This window comes from Pelobates fuscus, chromosome 5, assembly GCF_036172605.1.
Source record: "Pelobates fuscus isolate aPelFus1 chromosome 5, aPelFus1.pri, whole genome shotgun sequence".
In the NCBI taxonomy this organism is placed as follows: Eukaryota; Metazoa; Chordata; class Amphibia; order Anura; family Pelobatidae; genus Pelobates; species Pelobates fuscus.
The window spans coordinates 61823310-61848760 of NC_086321.1; the positions used below are offsets into that span (position 1 = coordinate 61823310).

Here is a 25451-nt window from a genome sequence, read left to right on the forward strand (position 1 = left end):
AAAGTTGTCACAAGGTACTGCAGACTTATCGGGCTGCATTTCTAGTGCCAGCAAGTCCATAGCCCGCGGTGGAGCCACGGCTCTAGGTGGCACTCTGACAGGGGTGGCATTTTAACACCTCTGTCAGTGGCGGGTCGGCGACTCTCTAATTAGGCGAGTTAGGCGGCCGCCTAAGGACTCGCGGTTGCCTAACTCGCCATAGAGCAGGCAGACTGTGTCAGGTCCTCAGTCCCTCACTGAGGATCCGACACAAGGAGGGGCCCCTCCAGTCTGCCCTGAGAGGCAGAGTGTCAGCATAGTCTGCAGCTCCATCAGGTGTGAGCTACAGACTGTGCAGTGTCTCGCAATCTCTGGCCAAACAGAGCGTTGCCGCGGGTTACCAGACAATACAGCGATTTCTAGATACATGGAAAACAGTGACAAAAACAGCAACGCAAGCTTGTGGCTTGCACCAAACAAATGAGGCTACCCATCACAGGTATACTCTGCTTTAAGTCATATAATTATATAATCATACAAGCCCAGTCACTACATATAATTTCCGAGGTAACTGCACAAACAAGGAAAATGTGGGAAATATGTCTGACATAACACCGGTTATGTTTGACACGAAGTAGAGGTTTACAGGAGACTTACTGATAGTTTAGAGGACAGCAGCATTTATCTTGAACTTCATGAACAAAATGTGAATTAAATGGTGCAGTAAGCTACTGCGGGACAGATGGCAAAGAAGCAAGGGTCTAAAGCCTCTTAGGCTACAACATGGAGAGAATGGCGAGCCGACGTATTACAGTCCAATACTAAGGTATATTATGTAGCTGTATTCTTCATTATTATTTTTGTAGGAAAGTAAGTGGAGTGTGGTGGGATAATGTGCTTGTTTGGCCAATGTAGTCCCCCAGGAAGCTCCCATCAACTTACTGATAGTCTGAGGAGGAAGTGTCTGAATGGAGCTGTGTGTGAAGGATCTAAATCGAGAGGACTTGTATAGTGCGGTCCTCTCTGTGGACACGTTAGGCAAGCATGTGTGTGGCATGCCCTCCAGGACATATCCCAGTGGTAAGTAGGCTTCCAGCTGCCGTAGGGTTTGCAGATAACAGTCATTAGAAGACAAAGACAAACATATATAGGGGCATTTGTGTAAAATAATGTATGCAAGAACCATACGTTGTGATGGAGCATGCACTTAACATACATTGTATCTCATATTTTGCATATCTCAGGGTTTCAAATCATACCTGGAGTCTTAGGGTCACCATCTCTGGAGCTGATTAGTCTATATTCTGCATATTTCCAATGTCGATGTGTCCTCCCAAGTGGTGTTTCACTATGTGCAAAGCTAGAGGAATTTCCTCCAAAATTACAGGTAAACAGCTTCCTGTTAATCCTGTTTGACTGAATGAACTGTTCACCTGTTTAAAGGGTCAGTTATGTCTTCCTATAAATGTTTTTTATGATACACAGCACACAGACAAATGTATATATGCATGTGACTTACCCATGATAGATTTTCTCTCTGCTTGTTTCCGTGTATTTCAGAAATGAGAACTCTAAGCTAGATAGTATGGAATGTTAAAGATAAATAAATGAATAAAACACACACGGCTCTGCTGCTCCATGTAAAATTCACTAATCTACGAACATATGGTATACATGAGACAGAGCATTATTAACCATAAGGTGACCTAAGGCAGCTGCCTAGTGCTTCAGCTGCATGATAACCATATACAGAAATTATATAGTGGTAGGACTTAGCAACCTCTACCTATGCCAGCAGCCGGTGTTTCCAGTTCTTCATAATAATCTGTACTTAAAATACACACCGTGGATAGAGACACCATATAAATTGCTTGCAATAAACTTGAGGCTCCAGGATTCAAGTAAGTACTCTTTAAAATATAGCATTGATTAAAAAAATGAATAAATTATTTTTTTTATTTTTTTTTTAAATCACCCCACAAAAATAAAACAATATGTACCATCTGCTATATCTTAAGCATAGTACAGCATAGTCCACCAAGTAATTAGCTTTACACATTTTATAACGTGTAAACACCATACATAAAAGCTACATTTACAAGTTCTTACTTGAATACTGCAAGCAATAAAGGGGGCCCCCAATCCATGAATTTGCTTGGCTCCATTTACCAGCCTTATGTAAAGAATGATGGACTTGGGGTAAACTGGTGAGCTGCCTATGGTTCTGGGACCTTAACCTTCTGATTTGAGAATATGTGCCCAGAAGGGAAGGGTATGACACCAGATATGAACTAGGCAGAATAAAAGAGCAAATGACTTCCCTGCAATTCCAGCAGACTCAGAGGGATCCACTCCTTGTCTGTTTGACATACAGTGGGACCTCGGTTTACAAATGTAATGTGTTCTCCGGGACGTTTCTTATTGCGAAAAATTTGTAAATCGAAACACGGTTTCCCGTAGGAATGCATTGAAAACCAATTAATCCGTTCTGGAGGTCAGAAAAAAGTCAAAATGAGCTGGCATGGAAACCAACCCACAATACAGAACACACAATAAAAGGCATGCAAACGATGAAGCTCAGCTCCCTACCTTTCCACAGCTTGAGAAATGCACCAAAAAGTCCCAAAACAACTGCAAACAATTTCAAGAATGGCTCCAAAACTCTGAGCAAAAGCTGCTCCAACACCTCCACACTCAACGCCACGTGCTACCCAGACTCCAGCATGCACAGGGCGTTGCTATAAACCTCCCAGGTGCAATGCATCCTGGGGAAACTTGCTTTGTACTGTGAATTTTTTTTGTAAACCGAGGCATTATTTTCAATGGATTCTCATTTGTAATCTGAAAATTATGTTATCCGAGTCGTTTGTAAACAGAGGTCCCACTGTATTCTAGCTGGATGCCAAACAATAATGCTGCACAAAGTAAAAAGAGTCCAACCCACCCTCAATATCATCCCTGTAGACAAAGCATTCAATGTAGAAGCGATACGTTGCAAACAACAGAATATGAGAGTCACTATCATCAGTGTTCTATAATCCATGAATCAGGAACAAAACACCTTGGCTCCCCATGAGTTGGTAAAAGCAAGATATGTTCAGCTCTCATGAAATAATAGTGAGTACTCTCTGAAGTTAGTGAAAGTTCATCACCAGATAAAGGAAGGGGGATTGAAAATGGGGTAAGATCGCATATATTCCCATGCAAATAAATGAGTTGGCCAGAAAGTAATCAGCCCCTTTACGTAGGAAGCAGTGGAAAATTGCCAAGGTGTTTACATGGTGGCACCTGAAAATCTGTTGGTGTGACAATACATCCATGATGTTTAATGTGCTTTGGTAACTGTGAAAGGAAGCTGGTGTAAAGTGCGGCTGTTGGCGGACTCTTTGCTCTAGCCTGAGCCCTCGCACAGTGACTCCTTAAAAGAAGATGCTAAGCAGTGTAAACCTGCCACTTGGGGGAATCACTGAAATTGCCATCTTTAACACTGCTGTGGTTTCTGTAACCATGTCCAGGGAAGCAGCTCTTTTTCATGACTATGAAACCTTAGCCATAAGTTACTGTGTAAAGGTATAGTGTTTTGCCCCATAAAGTCACCATATGTTACTATATTACAGTGTGGATGATATAATATACAGTGAATTTTAGAAAAAGGAATGTTCCGACTTCCTTCATTCCATTTTCAGTAAATTATCCCATAAGTCTCTAGAAGTTGATATTTGCCTGTGTAAACATACATACACATACATATATACACATATATCGGTTACTACAACTTATTTATTCAGGTGGGGGTTATTGTGCATGCTTTCTATTTAATAAATTGAGTGACTTGGACTTCTTACCCTTCGAATATATTCAGTTTCTTCAGTGATATGTCCTACAGTTGAGCCATACAAATACAGCATATTATCTTCATTTTGTTTCAGGTTGTCTTGTATCACCATCTCATCTCCCATTCTTGGAAGTGTTGCTATCGCGTTTCAGAAACCTGTTTGTCCATAAATAAAACAGATTTTAAAAAAAAAAATGTTTTTTTTTTTTTTTTAAATAAGCTTGGATTACCAATTCCATTGAACTGAAAAAGCTGACTTCATTATAAACTTAAAGACAACTTGAGGGTTAATGGATCTTTTAGTAGGCATGAATTTACCCACATGTTGGGTCTTGGCGTTTAACACAGACATCTCAGCCTACCAAAAAGTTAAACAGAAACCAATGTGCAGACATATCAGTGTTATTTGCACTGTAGCAATGTAATCATAAAGTTGCCATTTTGATCATTGGGTTGGGGTTCAGCTAGCATTATGGTATAATTATACACTTGGGTTGGGGAGTAGATATGATTTAAGTGTATAAAAAAACCTAAGCTTAGGGTAAAATAGTAGTTTGAGATAAGAAAAAAAAAAAAAAAAAACAGCCGTTCCCTTTAGCTTTATACCCAGTTCTCACACTCTATTACTACAGTTACATGAGAGTACAATTGTCCATAGTCTTAACAAAGAAAAGCAGAGGTTGCCAAAATGAAATAGCTCAGGTGATTATACCTGCCCTTGCAAGAAGGAAAAATGAATTTCCCAAATCCCTTTGAATAATCAAATATAAGGACAAGGACAAGTCAGTGAGAACAAATACATGTATTGTATTTGTGAGAACAGTGTACATACCTGGATATGGTGGCTTGTTAGCTGGGGTTTATACAAATAGGGGAATTAAAAAGTGGACCTATCTATCGGTTCCATGTTTAGGTACAAACATTTCTATGCTAGACTTAGTGGCACCTCGTGTTCACAGTCTTTAGGGAGATGATAAAGGAACACTCCATTACCAGAACAACTACAATGTGTTGCAATTGTTTTATTGCCAGGGGTGCCCCATCCCCCATCGTAAAGAGTCAAACGGTTTTGGAATGATTTCACTTCATATCTTGGGTCCTCCAGGCGCTGCTTCCCACCTCCAATACTTCAGATAGGGAAGGTAGCTGGACACTCCTACTAAGTAGCTTCTGTTAACTGACCTCAAGTATGGCCTGCAAAGCCAGGTCATTGGCGGAGCTTCCAGCTCTCTGGCCGAGCTAGAAGAGACGGGAAGCCATACCCAGCTGACCCAGAGTAAGAAGTTTGACTACAATGAGGTGTGTCATTACACTTAAACCCTCCATTTTAGAACTTCTTACATTATTAACTTCAGTTGCTTAAGTCCATCCAGTTCAATATCTTGAGACTCTTGCTTTCCTCACTCTGCACTGTATTTTGCCTCTATTCTAGCCATTGCAACTCATAACAAAACAGATTTTAAAGGACTATAATAAAGTCAGCTAAATGATATAACAACTCCGCAAAGTGTCTGAAATTTAACTAATGCATGTCATTCATTAACAGCCTCTTCAGAAATGACTCAGTTTCTTCATGACAGGTGTGAGACTAACTTATAATTACCTAATTACTCCTTACGGCCAGTTTTATGAAGTGGTAGAGCTTGTGAAGTTCTCCAGTCGTGTGGAACAACTCCTGTTAAAAAATATAAGTTGAAAAGGTCAGTGAATGGTATAATTCGATGCCTCAAATATGTTTCTCTTTTTAAAAATTATATTGCCATGCTATCCAAGTACGGTATTATTATGCAATGTCTATCTGTTGTATTATCTCCACTTCCTTCTCCAAATATTATTCCAGGGGTTACCATAAATGTATTCACATTATTTTACTAAACATTGACACTTTCCTCCGTTTTATCTTGTCCTAAATCATTCCCCTTCTATTTAATCCCCAGATATAATACCCTTCAGAATGTCACTTCCTTTACTTTCACTAGTATTCAATACCCACACAAAGCAGTACCTTGTCCTGCTCTCTTTAGTTTCTGATCTACCACCATCTTTGTAAATAGGTCTCCTTTCTCCACGCTGCTATCTCTAATCAGTAACAAACATTCATATGAAATGTGTGTTTATCTCGGAGTCTTAGCACACAAGTAATTAAGGTTTCAAGATAAGAGAGTCTTGGCTAAGTGCAATTGTTCTTACACAATAGAAAAGGCTTAAATCACCAACAAATTAAATGCAGTTTCTGTAGTGTATTATTTTAGTCTGTAAATATTTAAGATCCCTACTCATTTCATTTAAATCCAGGACATTCTATATTCACACAGGATCAGCACAGACCAAACTGTCAGGACAACACGACAATGTATCCTAAGTAATTAAAAAATTCAAGGTGTATTTGTAGTAATTTTGCCACTGTCCTCAGAGATCCTACATTACTATAAAATTATTCAGTACCCCATTGTAGCCTTCCAAACAGGTCTTTGTTCTTTGTTAAAACGTATGCATCAAACTTCACAACTTAAAGGGAAACAGTCAATTCCTAGATTTTAAATAGGTTTACCCAGCCCCATATTCAACCAACATATATTTGTAAAGTGTAAAAATTATAAATTAAATGCAGAAATCCACACCCCTTTTTCCTGCAAATAGGCGCCTCACTCATTGGTCTCTGCAATCATTGTTATATCGTATAGGTTACATAGTTACATAGTTACATAGCTGAAAAGAGACTTGCGTCCATCAAGTTCAGCCTTCCTCACATATGTTTTTTGCTGTTGATCCAAAAGAAGGCAAAAAAAAAACCAGTTTGAAGCACTTCCAATTTTGCAACAAGCTAGGAAATTTTTTTTAATGTTTTATTCAGGCAAGTAAATTCCAGAGAAGTGACAGTTTCCTTCTAAAACTCTGATTTATTTCTTGAATACTGGGTGCAACTGTATAATGCTTCCTTAGAGGCGTTTAAACAAATAAGAGATAACTTGCTGATTCCAGTAAATGAAACGGTAACATATTGGTGTATATCAGGTGCATTATAACTAAACTTCAGTTTAGAGGTGCTGAAGCTAATAAGAAAATGATACACAATATCAAATAGGTTTGGATGTTTGTCAATGAAGGAAAGATGTAGAAAACTACAAAAAAAAGTTTCTATACATAATTTATTTGTGAGCAATAGAGAATATAAACAAACACACAGTATTAGTTCAGTGATGCAGATGTAAAATAATAGTCCATTAAAAATTATATATTTCACACAGATAAAATAGATCTATAAATATTCAAACACAATTTTGTATTTGTTAAATGTTATTTAGAAGCTCAATTCTCTTACCTATTTTCCAGCATACACAGGTCCTAGCCTGGTGTGTGTTCACTGGTGACAGGTTTTAGAATGATTGCTGTGGAGTAATTGAATCATTGAGATGTTTATTACAGGTTGGAGGCTGGCCAGTAAGAAATCTATTCACATTTTGGAATGCATGCATAGAGATTGATGTACTTCCCTGACACATAATATTTATACATTAATCCTTTCACTACCAAATTATTTTGAAAACAAGAAAAAAAAAAATACATGTACATGTTCATGTTCAATCAGATGCTTCCCATAGCATTGCATAGACAGACCTCTAACTGTCCCAATTTCAACCGGAAGTCCCCCTTTTATGGTCCTGGCCCACAATTATGATTTATTTTCCCTGGTGCCCTGAATGTGAAACACCAAAGAACTGTCTGCAGGCAGCATGGCTTGAGTGCATCATTAGATGAGCTCCCACTGTGTGGTGGGCAATTAGGACCATGTAGAGAGAACTCTCTGCAAGTTCTTCTGTGTTGAAGCCCCGCTGGAGAGGCTGTTGGCTTTCATGCGTGATGCCAGGTTGACATTGCCCTTCATTGGGTGGCAAAACACAAGATATACCTAATAGCATAAAGCAGAGGAAGAAAAATTCATAGGGTAATAACTTAAATTATAGAGAACCCCAGAATTCAAGATTGCACTCACAGAGTAGCAGACAATTCAGGCTCATCAATAATCTGTAGGTTCCAACAGATCCAGCAATATTCAGATGTCCAATGATTCATGCAAAGAGAATTAAAAGGAACATAGTGCAACACTGATGTAAAATTTGAATACACGCTGTGAGTGCAACCATGAATTCTATTATTTACGTTATTACCCTATGATTTTTTTCTTTCTCTGCTTTATGCTTTTAGGTATATCTTTATTTTGCGATTTGTATTTTGAGGATCGAGAAGAATCCTTTGTTATACCTTTCTTTCAAAAGAAAGGGTAATTACCTTTTTGTATTTATTGTACATGGGTGGTTTATATCCTTATTTTTTTAAGTTTACCTCCATTGGGTGGACCAACTCCTTTCAGCATTTAGAGGAACTGGATGCACATAGCATCACATACCGACACAGGATGTCAAACAGATTCAATTATTGAGTCTATTGGTTTTGAAAGCATTGGTTCATTAGTCGTCACTTTAGCGTTGACCCTTTGTTAATTGTATTTCTTAAATGTGATTTGTAAATTATCTGAAGTCTAAACTTTAAGATTGCATTTGTTGTTTGATGTACAGTTCTGCCAGATATGAATGGTTTTATTCTAAAACAAGTAGATGCTGTAGTACCCAACACCCAGCAAGGCGTGTGTGATGTAAGTTTGTGTTCATTTACCCTGGTCACACTAGGATACCTGTGAACACTCTACATTCCTGGGATAAATGCCAGTTTATAAAATTGGATTGCATCCATTCAGCCCGTGGCAGTATATAAACACAGCAGACAATTACAGACATGCAAGGTGCTACTTGTTCTTTGACACTAGAGGAAGGAAGACTTTTTTTCTTAGAACAATAAACTCCTTTTACATTTTATGATTAAGATTTTTTGTGTGTGTTTAATAGCATTAAAAATGCTCTCACAACTATTAACCTCACCACACAACGTGTATGGGCACAAGCTGGGTTTACTCTATAAAATACAATCTTTCAAGCTCACTCATGTCAACCATACCTTTACCGACAAGATTTAACAGCTAAGGAAAGAATTCTCATGACCAGGCCCCTATATTTCTCAACCACACCTGGATCATGGCTTATTTACCCTTCAGACTTTCTCCCCGGCTACTAAACAAGAGGTGGCTGCGCTTCTCCTTTCCTCTTGCCCCACCACCTCCTCAGATCTCTCTCCTCTTGTGCCTTCCTTAACACACACATCTTCAACTGCTCTCTCTCTTCTGGTATTGTCCCTGCTGCCCTTAATCATGCTACTGTAGTAACCATCTTAAAAAACAAAACAAAAACATCTCTTGACCCGTCCTCCCCTTCTAACTATCCTCTAGCTTCTCCCCCCTCCACTCTACTGAGACTGCCCTTATTAAAGTCACTAACCACCTAATCACAACTAAATCCAAAGAGCACTACTCTATACTAATTCTTCTCCTCTCTGCTGCCTTTGACACTGTTGACCATGTTCTCCTTCACAAAACTCTTCAAACACGCGGTCACTGTCCTCTCTTGGTTTTCCTTCTAGTGTCTCCTTTTCTAATGAAACCTCCTTCCTTCATCCTGTCTCTGTTGGAGTCCCCCAAGGCTCTGTACTTGGTCCCCTATTTTCTCTTTATACTGCCTCTCGTGGCAAAATTATTACCTCATTTGGATTCTAATACCACCTGTATGTTCATAACACTCAGATATACCTCTCCTCCCCAGACCTGTCCCCTGCAATGTGTCACTGCTTGCCTTTCTTCCATCTCTGGCTGGATATTGTCTCGCTTTTTGAAACTCAATCTCTCTAAAACTGAACTCCTTGTCTTTCCTCCTCCTAATACTGAACCTCTCCTTCACGCTCTCTTCAAGTAAGTGGTACCCACATCAGTCCATCCTTGCAAGTGCGCCGTCTTAGCGTTATACTTTATTCTGGCCTTACAATACAGGCTCACATCCAGTCTGTTACCAAATCATGTAGATTCCACCTTAAAAACACAGCCCACATCCGCCCCTTTCTTACGCTACTAAGGAGCTAAGGAGCTTATGCTACTAAGGAGCTTGTCCATAATCTAGTAATCACTTGCATGGATTATTTTAACTCTCTCCTAATAGGTCTTCCCACAAGTTATCTTGCCCTGTTAAGTCTGTAATGAATGCTGCAGCTAGACTGATTTTCCTCGCCTGTCGCTCCTTTCACATCTCCCCTAATGTAATGTCTTGCATTGGCTTCCTATAGGAGTAAATTCAAGGTACTAATCCACACCTATAAAGCACTGACAAATTCTAGCCCCTCCTATATCTCTTTACTGATCCACAGGTATGTCCCTTCTCGGTCTCTCCGCTCTGCCCATGACCTTCTCCTGTCTGCCGATTACCAAATATGGTTTGTTTCATGCTATATAAATACTAATAATACCAACAACAACAACTGAATATCTCCGGTTTACTCCCTGGACTCTGGGTGTGAGAGCTAATTTGCAGAGCCTGTGGGACATAGCCATCTTATCTAGTGACAGATCATCTCATCCCTTCCAGCTGCAGCCACAAATTACAACTCTTAACCTCTGTTGGACCTGAAGATAGCATGTTTATCAGGATTGACCATTTATTCTTTACTGCAAAGATGCTCCTCTGTACGTTATAAGCATTAAATATGTGCCACTTTTGGGTATGCGGTGAGGGCACACATTTACAGTTTTCTATAATAAGCAGTGACCACCTGAGTTAAAGGAAAACTCATCAGTTGTTATATAATGAAACTAAATAATTATATATAATAGCCTTTGTCAGTGCAACTTCTGGTTTATTATTGATCTATGGCAGAGAGGGATTTCTAAAGAGACACTATAGTCACCAGAATAACTACAGCTTAATGTAGATTTCTGGTGAGTATAATAAGACCCTGCAGGTGTTTTGTAGTAAACACTGTCAGAAAAAAGGCAGTGTTTACATTACAGCCTAGGGACACCTCAAGTAACCACTCCTTAGACGGCCACTGGAAGTGCTTCCTGGGACAGTGCTGCACTGACATTCAGTGTGTCCACCCTCTGTATGGAGATGCTGAGATTTCCCAATAGACATACATTGATTTAATTCATCACTATGAGGAGATGCGGACAGGCCAGGATGGCGTTTAGCTCTGCCCCCCCAGCCCACATCCATGGCTAAGATCAGTATTAAAAATCTCAGCCAATTAAATGCATTTTAAATAAAGGGTGATGTTTACCTTGAATGGTTAAGCACCCTTGTAGTTACTGTCATGCTGACAGCCACTAGAAGTGCATTCACTGCACTGACAGAGTAAAAGGGTCACGTGATGTGGAAGCTCATAGGAAAACATTAAATTCAATGTATTCCTATGAGAAGCATTGTATGTGTGGCCAGTGCTTCTCTAGAAGCAGCATTTCATGGGACCATCCCAAGAGAAGGCCATTCCTATTCGATGATGTCATGAAAGCCAGGTAGGTGAGCAGCGCCAAGGGAGTCTCTGTGCTGTAAAAAGGCAAATACAACCTTTATTTTATTAATTTTTATTTACAAAAGAGGGGGGGATCCTATATATAACTAGTGATAACGGCACTATAACATTAGGAATATAGGTCTGTGTTCCTAACACTATAGTGTTTCTTTAAATGCTTTTCTGCTCATAAATCCAAAGAACATGCATTAAAAAGAGAATCATGTATTTCCAACATGATGTCATTCAGAATGATCATCCTTTAAGCAGAATGATATATCAAGACAAGTATTGTCTTGCTCTTCAAAAACCCTTGTACGTAGTTGGAACACTCATGCAAGCAGAAAAAAAAAAAGTTAGGAATCTTCTGTGAAAGGAATAAAAATAGCTCTATATAGAGGGGGGAGAGTTTGCTTAGATTTAAATAGCCGGGGGGAAAACCCCAGGCATGAGCTTGTAATTTAAAAAACACATTTTACAATAAAACCAGCTACTCACTATGAGCAAAACATGCACTTAGTGGGCACTTTATTTGATACACCTTTCTAAAACTGTGTAGACCCACCTTGGTCCTCAAAGTAGCCTGACTTATTGAAGGCATGGATTTAGTAAGGTGCTGGAAATATTCCATATAGATTGTGTTTCAGGTCATGTGCTTAAAGGGATACTCTAGGCACAAAAACAAATTTATCTTAAGTGAATTTGTTGTATATACTATACTCCTGCAGTCTCGGTGCTCAAATCACTTTGTTTATGCAGCCATAGCCAAGCCTCAACAGCGGAGACTCACATAGCCTCCCTACACACTTCCTGAAAACGAATCTAGATTATTTAGCTTGTCTTATTGAACACTTTGTTTAATTTAGAATCTCTGAACTCCTGCTACGTTAATAAACGGCAACAGGCTCCTGTGTGATTAAACTTCAATTAACAGGGAACAAATTGTGCTGAGATTTAAAAAAAAAAATACAAAAACAAACAAAAAAAAACACCATTTGTTTCATGTTGGCGGTGTGATTGACATTCCACTACATTCTAAAAGGCTCTGTTGGATTGAGATTTAGTGACTATGCACACCACTAGAGTACAATGACATCATTGTCATGTTTGTGTAATTACGGTAGTTAAATATAAAAAAGTTTTAGGACACGGGCGATCCTGCTGGAAATACACATTACAATATGGGTATACAGTAGCTATAAAGAGGAAAAACAGGAACAGCACTCAGGTATGCTGCCATTTAACAATGTTTGCTTGCTCTTAAGGTGCCCAACATGTGCCAAGAAAATAGGGTCCACACCACCAGTGCAACTAGTCTAAATTGTTGTTCCAATGTAGGATGGTTCCATGAATTCAGCTTGTTTATAGCACATGACAACTTTACGATCATACATACTACAGCAAAAATGGAGACTTGTCAGGCCAGGCAGAATTATTTGGACTTGTATGGCCCAGTTCTAGTGTGCCTACTCTGGGCTCCTGCTGCAGTAGCCCATCTATGTCAAGATTTGATGGATGTTCCAAGATGCACACTGCATAGTAATTTTGTAAAATATGGTCATTTCAGTGCGTATGTCAAGCACCTTCTTGCCGGTTTGAAGTATGCTGGCCATACTCATTAACAAGGCATTTTTTTTGTCCACTAAACCGATGCTCACTGGAAGTTTGGTTTTGACATCATTCTCTGTAAACACTAAAGAATGTGGCACATACAAATTTCTGAATTTCTCAAACCATAACATATAGCAACAATGAGAGTCACCTAAGTAATATTGCTACTCCAGTCTGAGGATAGATGTGAACATCTGAATCGCTCTTCTATTTCTGCAAGCCTTTATTCACAAGGTTTCTCTCACATGATTGGTCGATTAGATATTTGCATTGATAGGCAAATTTCAAGTGGCCACTGATTGCGTATCGTACCAGATATTATGTAAAGAAAATTTAAAGAGCTTAGGATAAAAGGGAAAAACAGATACATTCAAGAAAATATCAGTACGAAATGTTCAGTGTTCTTCGGTTTATAATTTTCTGTTTGTTTCTACTTGTTTAAGACATGTTTTCCATTGTGATGTGTCACCTCTACACCTCTACCATCGCTGCGATTCTTTTGCATTTGTTCACTAGTGTTTGTATTGTTGTTTATAGTTTATGGAGATGTTATTTTTTTATTATTTTATTCACCCGCTGTCATTCCTATATTTAAAGAAAATATTAGTTTGATATGGCTGGCTTTTCCATTAGACTCGACATACACTGCAGGCATAATTCCTGAAATGCCAGTCACCCTAACTCCTTACTCCTACACACCCTCCTCACATTTCCAGAAAGGCATGTGCAGGTTACACGAAGGTAAAAAGATAATGAATGCAATGCATTGTGTGAGTTGACTTGTCTGGCAAGTATAGCTTTTACCCAACAGATTAAAGGAAAGTTAAACAATCATATCGGGTTGTTCATTGTTAAATGTGTTCTAAACACAGATGGAATATTTTGGCACAGTGCTGCATAATAAATTAAATATAGATATATATAACTGGGCTTGGCTATTGTATGGTCCATGTCAGATAGCTAATAGAGCCAAGTCACTCATGTTTTGTTGGTACAGTTATCGATCTCTAGCTATCTCAGAGATGTGATTTATTGCCTTGACATTGAGTATTGGCCATACATGGTAGGTTCAATATACATTCTAGGATAGCAGAAATATTGATGAATAAAGAGACTTTTTCTTTACAAACATTCAGATTGAGAGATTATAACATTCAGGTAATTTATATACAGTATACACATCAGAGCTGGAAAGTAACCCCCCCATATATACATAAATGGTAAGACTAGTGAGACAAACTGAGATAATTTCTTATGGATGATATGTATAAAAAAAATTAAAATAAAGAACTTGTACTAAATTCCACTCAGACACATTGAGATAAAGATAAAATTGTTATAGTTATTGTTAGATAGTTTAGTGGTTAGTGCTCCAACTGCAGTATCCTTAATAGCAGTTAAAACGTCAGGCTAGATTTCCAGCATAGTCGACACACTCTTCTGAGGATAATAAAAGGAGTACCATTCAGCTCGTCAATAATGATACAAGACCTCAAAAAGTTTACATTCACGGTTTAAATAATGTAATGTTAATTATTAGAGATGTCCCGAATAGTTCGCAGGCGAATAGTTCCTGGCGAACATAGCTTGTTCGCCGCGGCGGGCGAACATATGCGATGTTCGGTCCGCCCCCTATTCATCATCATTGAGTACACTTTGACCCTGTACCTCACAGTCAGCAGACACATTCCAGCCAATCAGCAGCAGACCCTCCCTCCCACCTCCTGGACAGCATCCATTTTAGATTCATTCAGAAGCTGCATTCTTAGTGAGAGGAGGGAAAGTGTAGCTGCTGCTGATTTAATAGGGAAATCGATAGCTAGGCTAGTGTATTCAGTGTCCACTACAGTCCTGAAGGACTCATCTTATCTCTGCTATAAGGACAGCACCCCAAAAAGCCCTTTTTAGGGCTAGAACATCAGTCTGCTTTTTTTTTTCTTTTCCTGAGTAATCTAATTGCAGTTGCCTGCCTGCCTGCCAGCGTGTGTGTCAGGCTCACAGCGTATACTGTGCCCACTTGCCCAGTGCCACCACTCATATCTGGTGTCACAATAGCTTGTATTTAAACCCCCCCCCAAAAAAAAAAAAAAAAAAAAAAAAAAAAAAAAAAAAAAACCTTTTTGACTGTAATATAATAGCAATCAGTTTCCTTCACACGTGTGCGTTTCAGGGCCTGCCAGGGCACAGTGTCACACCAGTGCAACTCATATCTGGTGTAACAGTAGTGTACATTTAAAAAAAAATAAAAATACAATTTTGACTAATAGATTGAATAGCAGTTAGTTGTCTGCAAGCGTGTGTGTCAGGCCTACAGCGTCTACTCTGCCAACTTCTGCCCGTGCACAGTGCCACTCATATCTGTCGTCACAGTAGCTTGCACGCAGGGCCGGCGCGTCCATAAGGCGGCACAGGCGGGCCGCCTTAGGGCGCACCGGCTCCGGGGGCGCAAGATTTCAGTGACCGGCAGGAGGGAAGCTCTCACTCCTGCCGGTCACCATCTCCGCCCCCGGCGCGGCAGTGCTGCGATCAGACACGGCGAGGGAGCTCTAACCTCTCTGCTCTGCTCCCTCGACGCGCTGTCTAGTGATGCCGCGGAAGCCGGAATATGACGTCATATTCCGGCTCCCGCGGCATCAGCAGACAGCCCGCGAGGGAGCAGAGTAGAGAGGTTAGAGCTCCCTCGCCGTGTCTGATCGCAGCACTGCCGCACGCCGCCCAGCAGCCCCACTGGACCCCAGGGAATGATCCACACCAGCTCTCCAGGTAGGGAGGCTGGGTGGATATTATTTATGTATTAAAATAATTTGTGAATGTATGTGATGTGTCTGTGTGTGTGAGTGTCTGTGTTAGAGTGTGTCTGTGAGTGTGTGTGTGTGTCTGTGTGTGTGTGTGAGTGTCTGTGTGTGTGTGTGAGTGTCTGTGTGTGTGTGTGAGTGTCTGTGTGTGTGTGTGAGTGTCTGTGTGTGTGTGTGAGTGTCTGTGTGTGTGTGTGAGTGTCTGTGTGTGTGTGAGTGTCTGTGTGTGTGTGAGTGTCTGTGTGTGTGTGAGTGTCTGTGTGTGTGTGAGTGTCTGTGTGTGGGACAGGGAAGGGAGGGGACCAATAATGGACGGTGAGAGGGGCTGGTTAAGAGGCACATAGGTGAAGATGTTATTTTTGAATGGGGGGGGGGCGGAAAAATACATCTTCGCCTATGTACCCAAAAATCCTTGCACCGGCCCTGCTTGCACGCATAGTACCACTAATCGAAAAAAAATGACAGGCAGAGGCAGGCCACCCCGCAGGGGCTGTCGTGGTCGTGGTGCTGTGATTCCCTTTGGCCCTAGAATAATGCCCAGTGTTCAGAGGCCACGTACCCTGAACTCAAAAAGTTCTGAGGACATAGTCGACTGGCTAACACAGGACACCCAATCTTCTACAGCTTCCGCTCGGAACCTCGACGCACCATCCTCCTCCAGCTTAGCTTCGGGCACCTCTCAAGTTACCACTCGCCCGCCTGATGCCACCACCAACACTAGCACCACAGCCGCTTCACTTGGTATGTCAGAGGAGTTATTTACACATCAGTTGGAAGAAATGAGTGATGCGCAACCATTATTGCCAGAGGATGTAGATAACAGGGATATGTCAGGCAGCATTACACACATGGACGTACGGTGTGATGATGATGATGTTGTACCCGCTGCTGCTTCCTTTACTGAGTTGTCAGATACAAGTGAAGCGGTTGATGATAACGATGCGTCCGTGGATGCCCGCTAGAAGAGAAGAAGAACAGGGGAAAAGTTCAGATGGGGAGACAGAGAGGAGGAGGAGACGAGTTGGAAGCAGGGGGAGGTCGTCGCAAGGAGCTAGTGGCACAGTCAGACAGCATGCATCGGCACCCGGGGTCAGCCAGAGAGCACGCCAATCAAGGCATGGTGTTGCCACCACCAAAATGCCGTCATTGCAGAGCTCAGCAGTGTGGCTTTTTGTTGTGTGTCTGCCTCTGACAAAAGCGATGCAATTTGCAACCTGTGCCAAAAGAAACTGAGTCGTGGGAAGTCCAAACCCACCTAGGTACAACTGCTTTGCGAAGGCACATGATCGCACAATACAAACGCCTATGGGACCGACACATGAGTACAAGCAGCACACAAACTCAAAGCCGCCATCCTTCTCCTGGTCCAGCATCTTCAGCCACGTCAACCACTGCTGTCCTCCTTGCCCCCTCTCAACCATCTGCCACTCCGTCTCTCGCCTTCAGCAGTTCCTGCTCATCTGCCCACAGTCAGGTGTCTGTCAAGGACATGTTTGAGCGTAAGAAGCCAATGTCACAAAGTCACCCCCTTGCCCGGCATCTGACAGCTGGCTTGTCTGAACTATTAGCCCGCCAGCTTTTACCATACAAGCTGGTGGAGTCTGAGGCGTTCCAAAATTTGTAGCTATTGGGACACCGCAGTGGAAGCTACCCGGCCGAAATTTCTTTTCACAAAAGGCAATCCCCAACCTGTACTCGATTGTGCAAAAGGAAGTAATGGCATGCCTGGCACACAGTGTTGGGGCAAGGGTCCATCTAACCACTGATACCTGGTCTGCAAAGCATGGTCAGGGCAGGTATATTACCTACACTGCGCATTGGGTAAACCTGCTGATGGATGCCAAGCATGTGTCAGGATCGGGACAGGGATCCAACACGCAGAGTACAAACAGTAGCCAGATACGTATACCGGACCTTAGAATGGCCGGTCTAACGTAAGTAGTACAGTATAGAATGGTCAAAGACAAGCCGAGGTCGAGGGTAACAGAAGACAGGTAAGCGAGAGACAAGCCGAATCAAGGGTAACAGAGATAAGCAGAGTAAGGTAAACAAGCCGGGTCAAAACCAAAAGGGATAATAGAATACACAAGCACTGAGTGACTAGAACAAGCTAGAACCACGACAGGGCAATGAGCTAATGAACGAAGCTCTGTTAAATACCCTGTTCAGAGCAGTAACCACGCCTCCGAGGCGTCCTGATTGGTCCTGCAGCAATTGAGTGACAGGTCGTTCCGGAGGAGTGTCCTGATGACAACTTCCTGCCTAGATGCTGTAAAAGGCAGTCACTCCCTCGCGGCCGGCCTTGCATGACCGGATAGACCGTGGGGAAGGGAGCCATCAGGCAGTCTGGATGGAGGAACAGCTAAGTCTCTACCTCTTTCGGAGGTAGAGACCGCAGGTACCCTGACAGTACCCCCCCCTCTCAGATACGCCCACCGGGCGGAATACACCAGGGCGAGAAGGGAATAGAGAGTGAAACGCCCTGCGGAGACGGGGAGCATGCACCTCCTCCTGAGGTACCCAACTTCTCTCCTCAGGACCATAACCCTTCCAATCGACCAGATATTGCAGTTTCCCCCGGGAGATTCGAGAATCAACGATGGAATTGACCTCATACTCCTCCTGACCCTCCACCTGAACTGAGCGGGGAGGGGCGATCGTGGAGGAGAACCTGTTACATATTAATGGTTTTAGCAAGGAAACATGAAATGAATTAGGAATGCGTAAGGCATTAGGCAACGCTAAACGATACGCAACTGGGTTAATTTGAGACAGTACCCTGTAAGGTCCAATATATCGAGGAGCAAACTTCATGGACGGCACTTTTAACCGAATGTTTCTAGTACTTAACCATACTCTATCGCCTGGAACAAACACCGGTGCTGCCCTTCTACGTTTGTCAGCGTGTTTTTTAACCAGCGTAGAATTGTGCAGAAGGATTTGTCGAGTTTGATCCCACAACTCTCTTAAATTGGCAACATGAACATCCACCGACGGTATCCCTTGAGAAGAAGACTCCGAAGGAAGGATGGAAGGATGAAAGCCATAATTCAAGAAAAAAGGGCTAGAATGCGTAGAAATCACAAATGAGATTGTTATGTGCAAACTCCGCCCAAGGAATCAAACCGACCCAATCGTCCTGGTGTTCTGAAACGAAACAACGTAAATATTGTTCAACTTTTTGGTTAGTGCGTTCAGCAGCTCCATTGGACTGAGGATGATAGGCAGAGGAGAAATTCAATTTGATGCCTAGTTGGGAGCAGAATGATCTCCAAAAATGGGAAACAAATTGGGAGCCTCTGTCAGAGACAATTTGGGAAGGTATCCCATGCAAACGGAAAATCTCCCTGGCGAATATCTCCGCTAATTCGGGCGAAGATGGGAGTTTAGGTAAGGGAATGAAGTGAGCCATTTTAGTAAATCTGTCTACCACAGTGAGGATGACAGTCTGCTTTTTAGAGATAGGCAAATCAACAATGAAGTCCATTGCCAGGCAGGACCAAGGCTTTTCAGGAACCTCTAAAGGGTGCAGAAATCCGCATGGAAGCGAATGGGGTAGCTTGGTCTTGGTACAAACTTCACATGCCCCGATGAATTCTTTAATATCCTTGCGTAAGTCAGGCCACCAAAAATCTTTAGAGACCAGCGCATAAGTCTTGCGGATGCCAGGATGCCCAGCCACCTTGCTGTTATGGAGACAGCGTAGCACCTCCAGTTGGAGAGCGGCAGGAACGAAGTGTCGATCCCCAGGAGTCTGTTTGGGTGCCAAATGCTGAAACTTCATGATCTCAGAAAGCAATGGAGAGTGAATCCTGAGATTCATGTTCGCGATGATATTCCCCTTAGGAACTATGGAGGACAGAAGTGGTTCAGTTATAGTGGATGGTTCATATTGACGAGACAAAGCATCGGCTTTAGAGTTCTTAGAACCAGGTCTATACGTAAGTACATAATTAAAGTGAGTGAGGAACAAAGCCCAGCGAGCCTGCCTGGCGGACAAGCGCTTAGCCTCCCCAATATAAGACAAGTTCTTATGATCCGTTAGGATAGTAACAGGGTGTAGTGTCCCTTCCAGTAAATGTCTCCACTCCTTTAAAGCCTTAATAACCGCTAACAGTTCCCTCTCCCCGATGTCATATCGGCTCTCAGGCCCAGAAAATTTTTTAGAGAAGAAACCACAAGGGTGTAACGGTTTATCCACCCCTAACCTTTGAGACAGAACAGCCCCAACTCCTGTCTCAGAAGCATCGACCTCGAGCAAGAAAGGCAGAGTCGTATCAGGATGAACTAGAATGGGAGCTGAGGCAAAAAGTTCCTTGAGAGTCTTAAAAGCACCAAGAGCTTCCTCAGACCAGAACTTAGTATCAGCCCCTTGTTTGGTCATATTGGTAATAGGCGCAATGATAGAGGAGTAACCCTTAATGAAGCGCCTATAGTAGTTGGAAAAACCAATAAGCCTTTGGATAGCCTTGAGTCCTTTGGGCAAAGGCCAGTCTAAAATAGATTGGAGTTTACCAGGATCCATTTTAAAACCTTCCCCAGAAATCACGTACCCAAGAAAGTCTACCTGAGACTGATCAAAACTGCACTTCTCCAATTTGCAGTATAGACCATGTTGCAGAAGTTTGTGTAACACCTTTCTGACCTGTCTATGGTGAGTCTCAATCTCCTTAGAGTGTATTAGTATGTCGTCCAGGTAAACAATAACACAATCATGCTGAAACTCCCTAAGTACCTCATTAATCAACTCTTGAAATACTGCAGGAGCGTTGCATAGTCCAAATGGCATAACAGTGTATTCGTAATGGCCATACCGGGTATTGAATGCCGTCATCCACTCGTGACCTTGCTGAATTCTCACCAAATTGTAAGCCCCTCTGAGATCTAACTTGGTGAAGATTTTGGAGCCCTTAAGACGATCAAATAACTCGGTAATCAGTGGGATAGGATAGGCATTTCTGACAGTTATTTTATTCAAGCCTCGGTAATCGATACAAGGTCTCAGCGTGCCATCCTTCTTCTTAATGAAAAAGAACCCCGCCCCGGCCGGAGAAGAAGACCTCCTGATGAATCCCTTTTCTAAATTCTCCTGAATATACTCCTCTAGAACCGAGTTTTCCTGAACAGACAAAGGATATACATGGCCCCTCGGAGGCATAGTCCCGGGTAGAAGCTTAATTTTACAGTCAAATGACCTGTGTGGCGGCAAAGAATCGGCATTCTTCTTGTCAAACACTGCCCTTAAGTCTAGGTAAAGGTCTGGTATTTGTCTTTCTGTGGACTGAGTAGGATTCTCCTGTATGTTAATATTAGCTAATGGAGAAACCTTGCACAAACACCGATCCTGGCAGCCCTGGCCCCACGAGAGTATCTCCCCTAACTCCCAATCAATAATAGGGTTATGTTCTTTCAACCATGGGTACCCCAGAACTATGGGAACGGAAGGAGACGAAATGAGCAGAAGAGATAAATTCTCCACGTGTAGGATACCAACATTTAACTCAATGGGTATGGTCTCACGAAAGATAACAGGGTCTAGTAGTGGTCTACCATCTATGGCCTCAACGGCCAAGGGTGTCTCCCTTAGCTGGGATGGGAAATTGTTTTTACTAGCAAAGGCTTGGTCGATAAAATTCTCAGCAGCACCGGAATCTATCAAAGCCATAGCCCTTACTACTTCCCTCCCGCAAGTTAAGGAAACTGGTAGCAGAAGCCTGTGATCTTTATAATTAGGAGTAGAGGACAAAATAGAAACACCCAAGGCCTGTCCTCTAGAGAGACTTAGGTGCGAGCGTTTCCCGGGCGGTTAGAACAGTTCGAGAGTAAATGACCCTTAGCTCCACAATACATACACAAACCCTCTCTTCTCCTGTACTGTCTTTCCTCCTCAGAGAGGCGGGTATACCCTATCTGCATAGGTTCAGGAAGCAAAGATACCGTGGAGTCAGGACTTGGAAAAGCGGGGGCTAACCTAAAAGAAGGTCTCCGGTTCCTCTCTCGAGTGTTCTGTCTCTCTCTTAAACGTTCATCTATACGGGAGATGAACAAAATTAAATCCTCTAAATTCTCAGGGAGTTCTCTGGTAGCAACCTCATCAAGGATTACTTCAGATAAGCCATTCAAAAATACATCCATATACGCCTGCTCATTCCACTTGACCTCTGACGCCAGAGACCTGAACTCTAGTGCATAATCCACCAGTGTTCGGTTCTCCTGTTTCAGACGCAACAGTAATCTGGCTGCATTAACCTTTCTACCTGGAGGGTCAAATGTTCTTCTAAAAGCAGCTACAAAGGCGTTATAGTTATAAACTAATGGGTTATCGTTCTCCCATAATGGGTTGGCCCATCGCAGAGCTTTCTCAATAAGTAGGGTGATAATAAATCCTACCTTTGCCCTATCTGTAGGATAAGAGCGAGGTTGCAATTCAAAATGGATACTAATTTGGTTTAAGAAACCACGACACTTCTCAGGAGCCCCACCATATCGTACTGGGGGGGTAATGTGAGAAGAAGCACCCACTGTGGCTACCTCTAGACCTGAACCGAGAGGAGAAACAGGGGTATTACGTATCTCCTCTGGTGGGTTATTGGCACGAGATAATAGAGCCTGTAGCGCAAGGGCCATCTGATCCATTCTGTGATCCATGGCTTCAAACCTAGGATCAGGAGAAGCAAGCTGACTGTTTGTACTTGCAGGATCCATTGGCCCTGTCGTAATGTCAGGATCGGGACAGGGATCCAACACGCAGAGTACAAACAGTAGCCAGATACGTATACTGGACCTTAGAATGGCCGGTCTAACGTAAGTAGTACAGTATAGAATGGTCAAAGACAAGCCGAGGTCGAGGGTAACAGAAGACAGGTAAGCGAGAGACAAGCCGAATCAAGGGTAACAGAGATAAGCAGAGTAAGGTAAACAAGCCGGGTCAAAACCAAAAGGGATAATAGAATACACAAGCACTGAGTGACTAGAACAAGCTAGAACCACGACAGGGCAATGAGCTAATGAACGAAGCTCTGTTAAATACCCTGTTCAGAGCAGTAACCACGCCTCCGAGGCGTCCTGATTGGTCCTGCAGCAATTGAGTGACAGGTCGTTCCGGAGGAGTGTCCTGATGACAACTTCCTGCCTAGATGCTGTAAAAGGCAGTCACTCCCTCGCGGCCGGCCTTGCATGACCGGATAGACCGTGGGGAAGGGAGCCATCAGGCCGTCTGGATGGAGGAACAGCTAAGTCTCTACCTCTTTCGGAGGTAGAGACCGCAGGTACCCTGACAGCATGGAATGCGTGGCTCTGCAGAGGAGTTGGTGACACCGCCACGACTTGCAGGCAGGCCTGCTGCCACCTCCTCTACTACTCCTACTCCATCCTCTTCCATAACCTCCTCGGCTGAGTCCTCTTCTGCTGCTGCGTCTTGCTCCACATCAACGGCACTCCCCCAGCTCCCCAGGTACTATTCCACATCCCGGATACGGCAGTGTAACGCCGTCTTGGGGTTGACTTGCCTGAAAGCAGAGAGTCACACCGGACCAGCACTCCTGTCCGCCCTGAACGCACAGGTGGATCAGTGGCTGACTCCGCACAAACTGGAGATCGTCAAAGTGGTTTGTGACAACGGAAGAAATTTGTTGGCGGCATTGAAGTTGGGAAAGTTGACACGTGCCGTGCATGGCACATGTGTGTAATCTGATCGTACAACACTTTGTGCATAAGTACCCAGGCTTACAGGACGTCATGAAGCAGGCCAGGAAGGTGTGTGGCCATTTCAGGCGTTCCTACATGACCATGGCGCACTTTTCAGATATCCAGCAGCGAAACAACATGCTAGTGAGGCGCTTGATTTGCGACAGCCCGACACGTTGGAATTCAACACTCCTATGTTTGACCGCCTGCTCCAACAAGAAAAAGCCGTTAACGACTATTTGTATGACCGGGGTGCTAGGACAGCCTCTGCGGAGCTGGGAATTTTTTTGCCACGTTACTGGACGCTCATGCGCAATACCTGTAGGCTCATGCGTCCTTTTGAGGAGGTGACAAACCTAGTCAGTCGCACCGAAGGCACCATCAGCGATATCATACCATTTGTTTTCTTCCGGGAGCGTGCCCTGCGAAGAGTGCTGGATCAGGCCGTAGATGAGCGTGAAGAGGAAGAGGAAGAGTTGTGGTCACCATCACCCCCAGAAACAGCCTTATCAGCATCGCTTGCTGGACCTGCGGCAACGCTGGAAGAGGATTGTGAGGAAGAGGAGTCAGAAGGAAGAATGTGGCTTTGAGGAGGAGGAGGAAGACCAACCACAACAGGCATCCCAGGGTGCTCGTTGTCACCTATCTGGTACCCGTGGTGTTGTACGTGGCTGGGGGGAAGAACATACCTTCAGTGAGATCACTGAGGACGAGGAACGGAAAATGAGTAGGTCGGCATCCAACCTTGTGCAAATGGTGTCTTTCATGCTGTTGTGCCTCTTGAGGGACCCTCGTATAAAAAGGCTGAAGGAGAACGACATGTACTGGGTGTCCACGCTACTAGAACCCCCAGTATAAGCAGAAAGTGCCTGAAATGTTACCGAATTACCACAAGTCGGAAAGGATGCAGCAGTTCCAAAATCAATTAAAAAGTATGCTTTACACAGCATATAAGGGTGATGTCACAGCACAATGGGAATCTAACAGGGGAAGAGGTGAAAGTAATCCTCCTCCTCCCACGCCCACAAGGACAGGACGCTTTACAGACATGTTGTTGATGGAGGACATGCAGAGCTTTTTAAGTCCTACGCATCGCCACAGCCCTTCGGGGTCCACCCTCAGAGAACGACTCGACCGACAGGTAGCAGACTACCTCTCCTTCACTGCAGATATCGACACTCTGAGGAGCGATGAACCCCTTGACTACTGGGTGTGCAGGCTTGACCTGTGGCCTGAGCTATCCCAATTTGCGATACAACTTCTGGCCTGCCACGCTTCAAGTGTCCTGTCAGAAAGGACCTTCAGTGCAGCAGGAGGTATTGTCACTGAGAAGAGAAATCACCTAGGTCAAAAAAGTCTAGATTACCTGACATTTATTAAGATGAATGAGGGATGGATCCCGAAGGGACTGACAGTGGGTGATACATTCGACTAAAAAAGGCCTGATGAGGGGGACATAACAGGGATTAAACTGATAGGAATAGTACTACTTAACACACCTTATAATAATGCAGAGAGAGGAGTCTGAAGAAGGAGTCAGAGGAGGGAGGTGGCTTTGAGGAGGTGGAAGACCAAACACAGCAGGCGTCCCAGGGGGCTTGTTGTCACCTTTCGGGGACGCTTGGTGTTGTACGTGGCTGGGTGGAGGAAGAGACCTTCAATGACATCAGTGAGGACAAGGAACGGGACATGGCTAGCTTGGTATCCAACCTTGTGCAAATGGGGAGTTTGCGGTTGTGCAAATGGACTGTTTGCGGTTGTTTGCTGAGCGTTAAACGGGGAGTTTGGTCTATCACTGTGAAGCGGGCTTAACCCTTACACTACCTGATCGATACAACATCATACCTGATGTTTTAAAGCACGTTATTCCAAACAATTTAGTAATGTTAGGTGATTTATGCCCTTTATGGATTAAAACCAGACTCTGCATCAACTATGTAAATTTTCCATGGGAGTTTTGCCATGGATCCCCCTCCGGCATGCCACAGTCCAGGTGTTAGTCCCCTTGAAACAACTTTTCCATCACTATTGTGGCCAGAAAGAGTCCCTGTGGGTTTTAAAATTCGCCTGCCTATTGAAGTCTATGGCGGTTCGCCCGG

General features: G+C 43.2%; 1 protein-coding gene across 5 annotated transcripts in view; it reads right to left on the reverse strand.

The window, feature by feature from the left end:
- The window catches only part of CCDC68 (coiled-coil domain containing 68), a 56704-nt gene that overhangs the window by 23560 nt on the left and 7693 nt on the right, over positions 1–25451 (reverse strand). For 2 of the 5 annotated variants that reach the window (XM_063453900.1, XM_063453904.1), the window contains exons 2-4: positions 7137–7203; positions 5418–5489; positions 3825–3970 (exon numbers count right to left, since the gene is read on the reverse strand). In XM_063453900.1, coding sequence (XP_063309970.1) covers positions 3825–3938 — 114 coding nt within the window. In that variant the 5' untranslated portion in view covers positions 3939–3970; positions 5418–5489; positions 7137–7203. Of the gene's footprint in view, positions 1–3824; positions 3971–4646; positions 5028–5417; positions 5490–7136; positions 7204–25451 lie in introns of those variants that run through there. The other 3 variants (XM_063453901.1, XM_063453902.1, XM_063453903.1) reach the window with 3 other exon arrangements.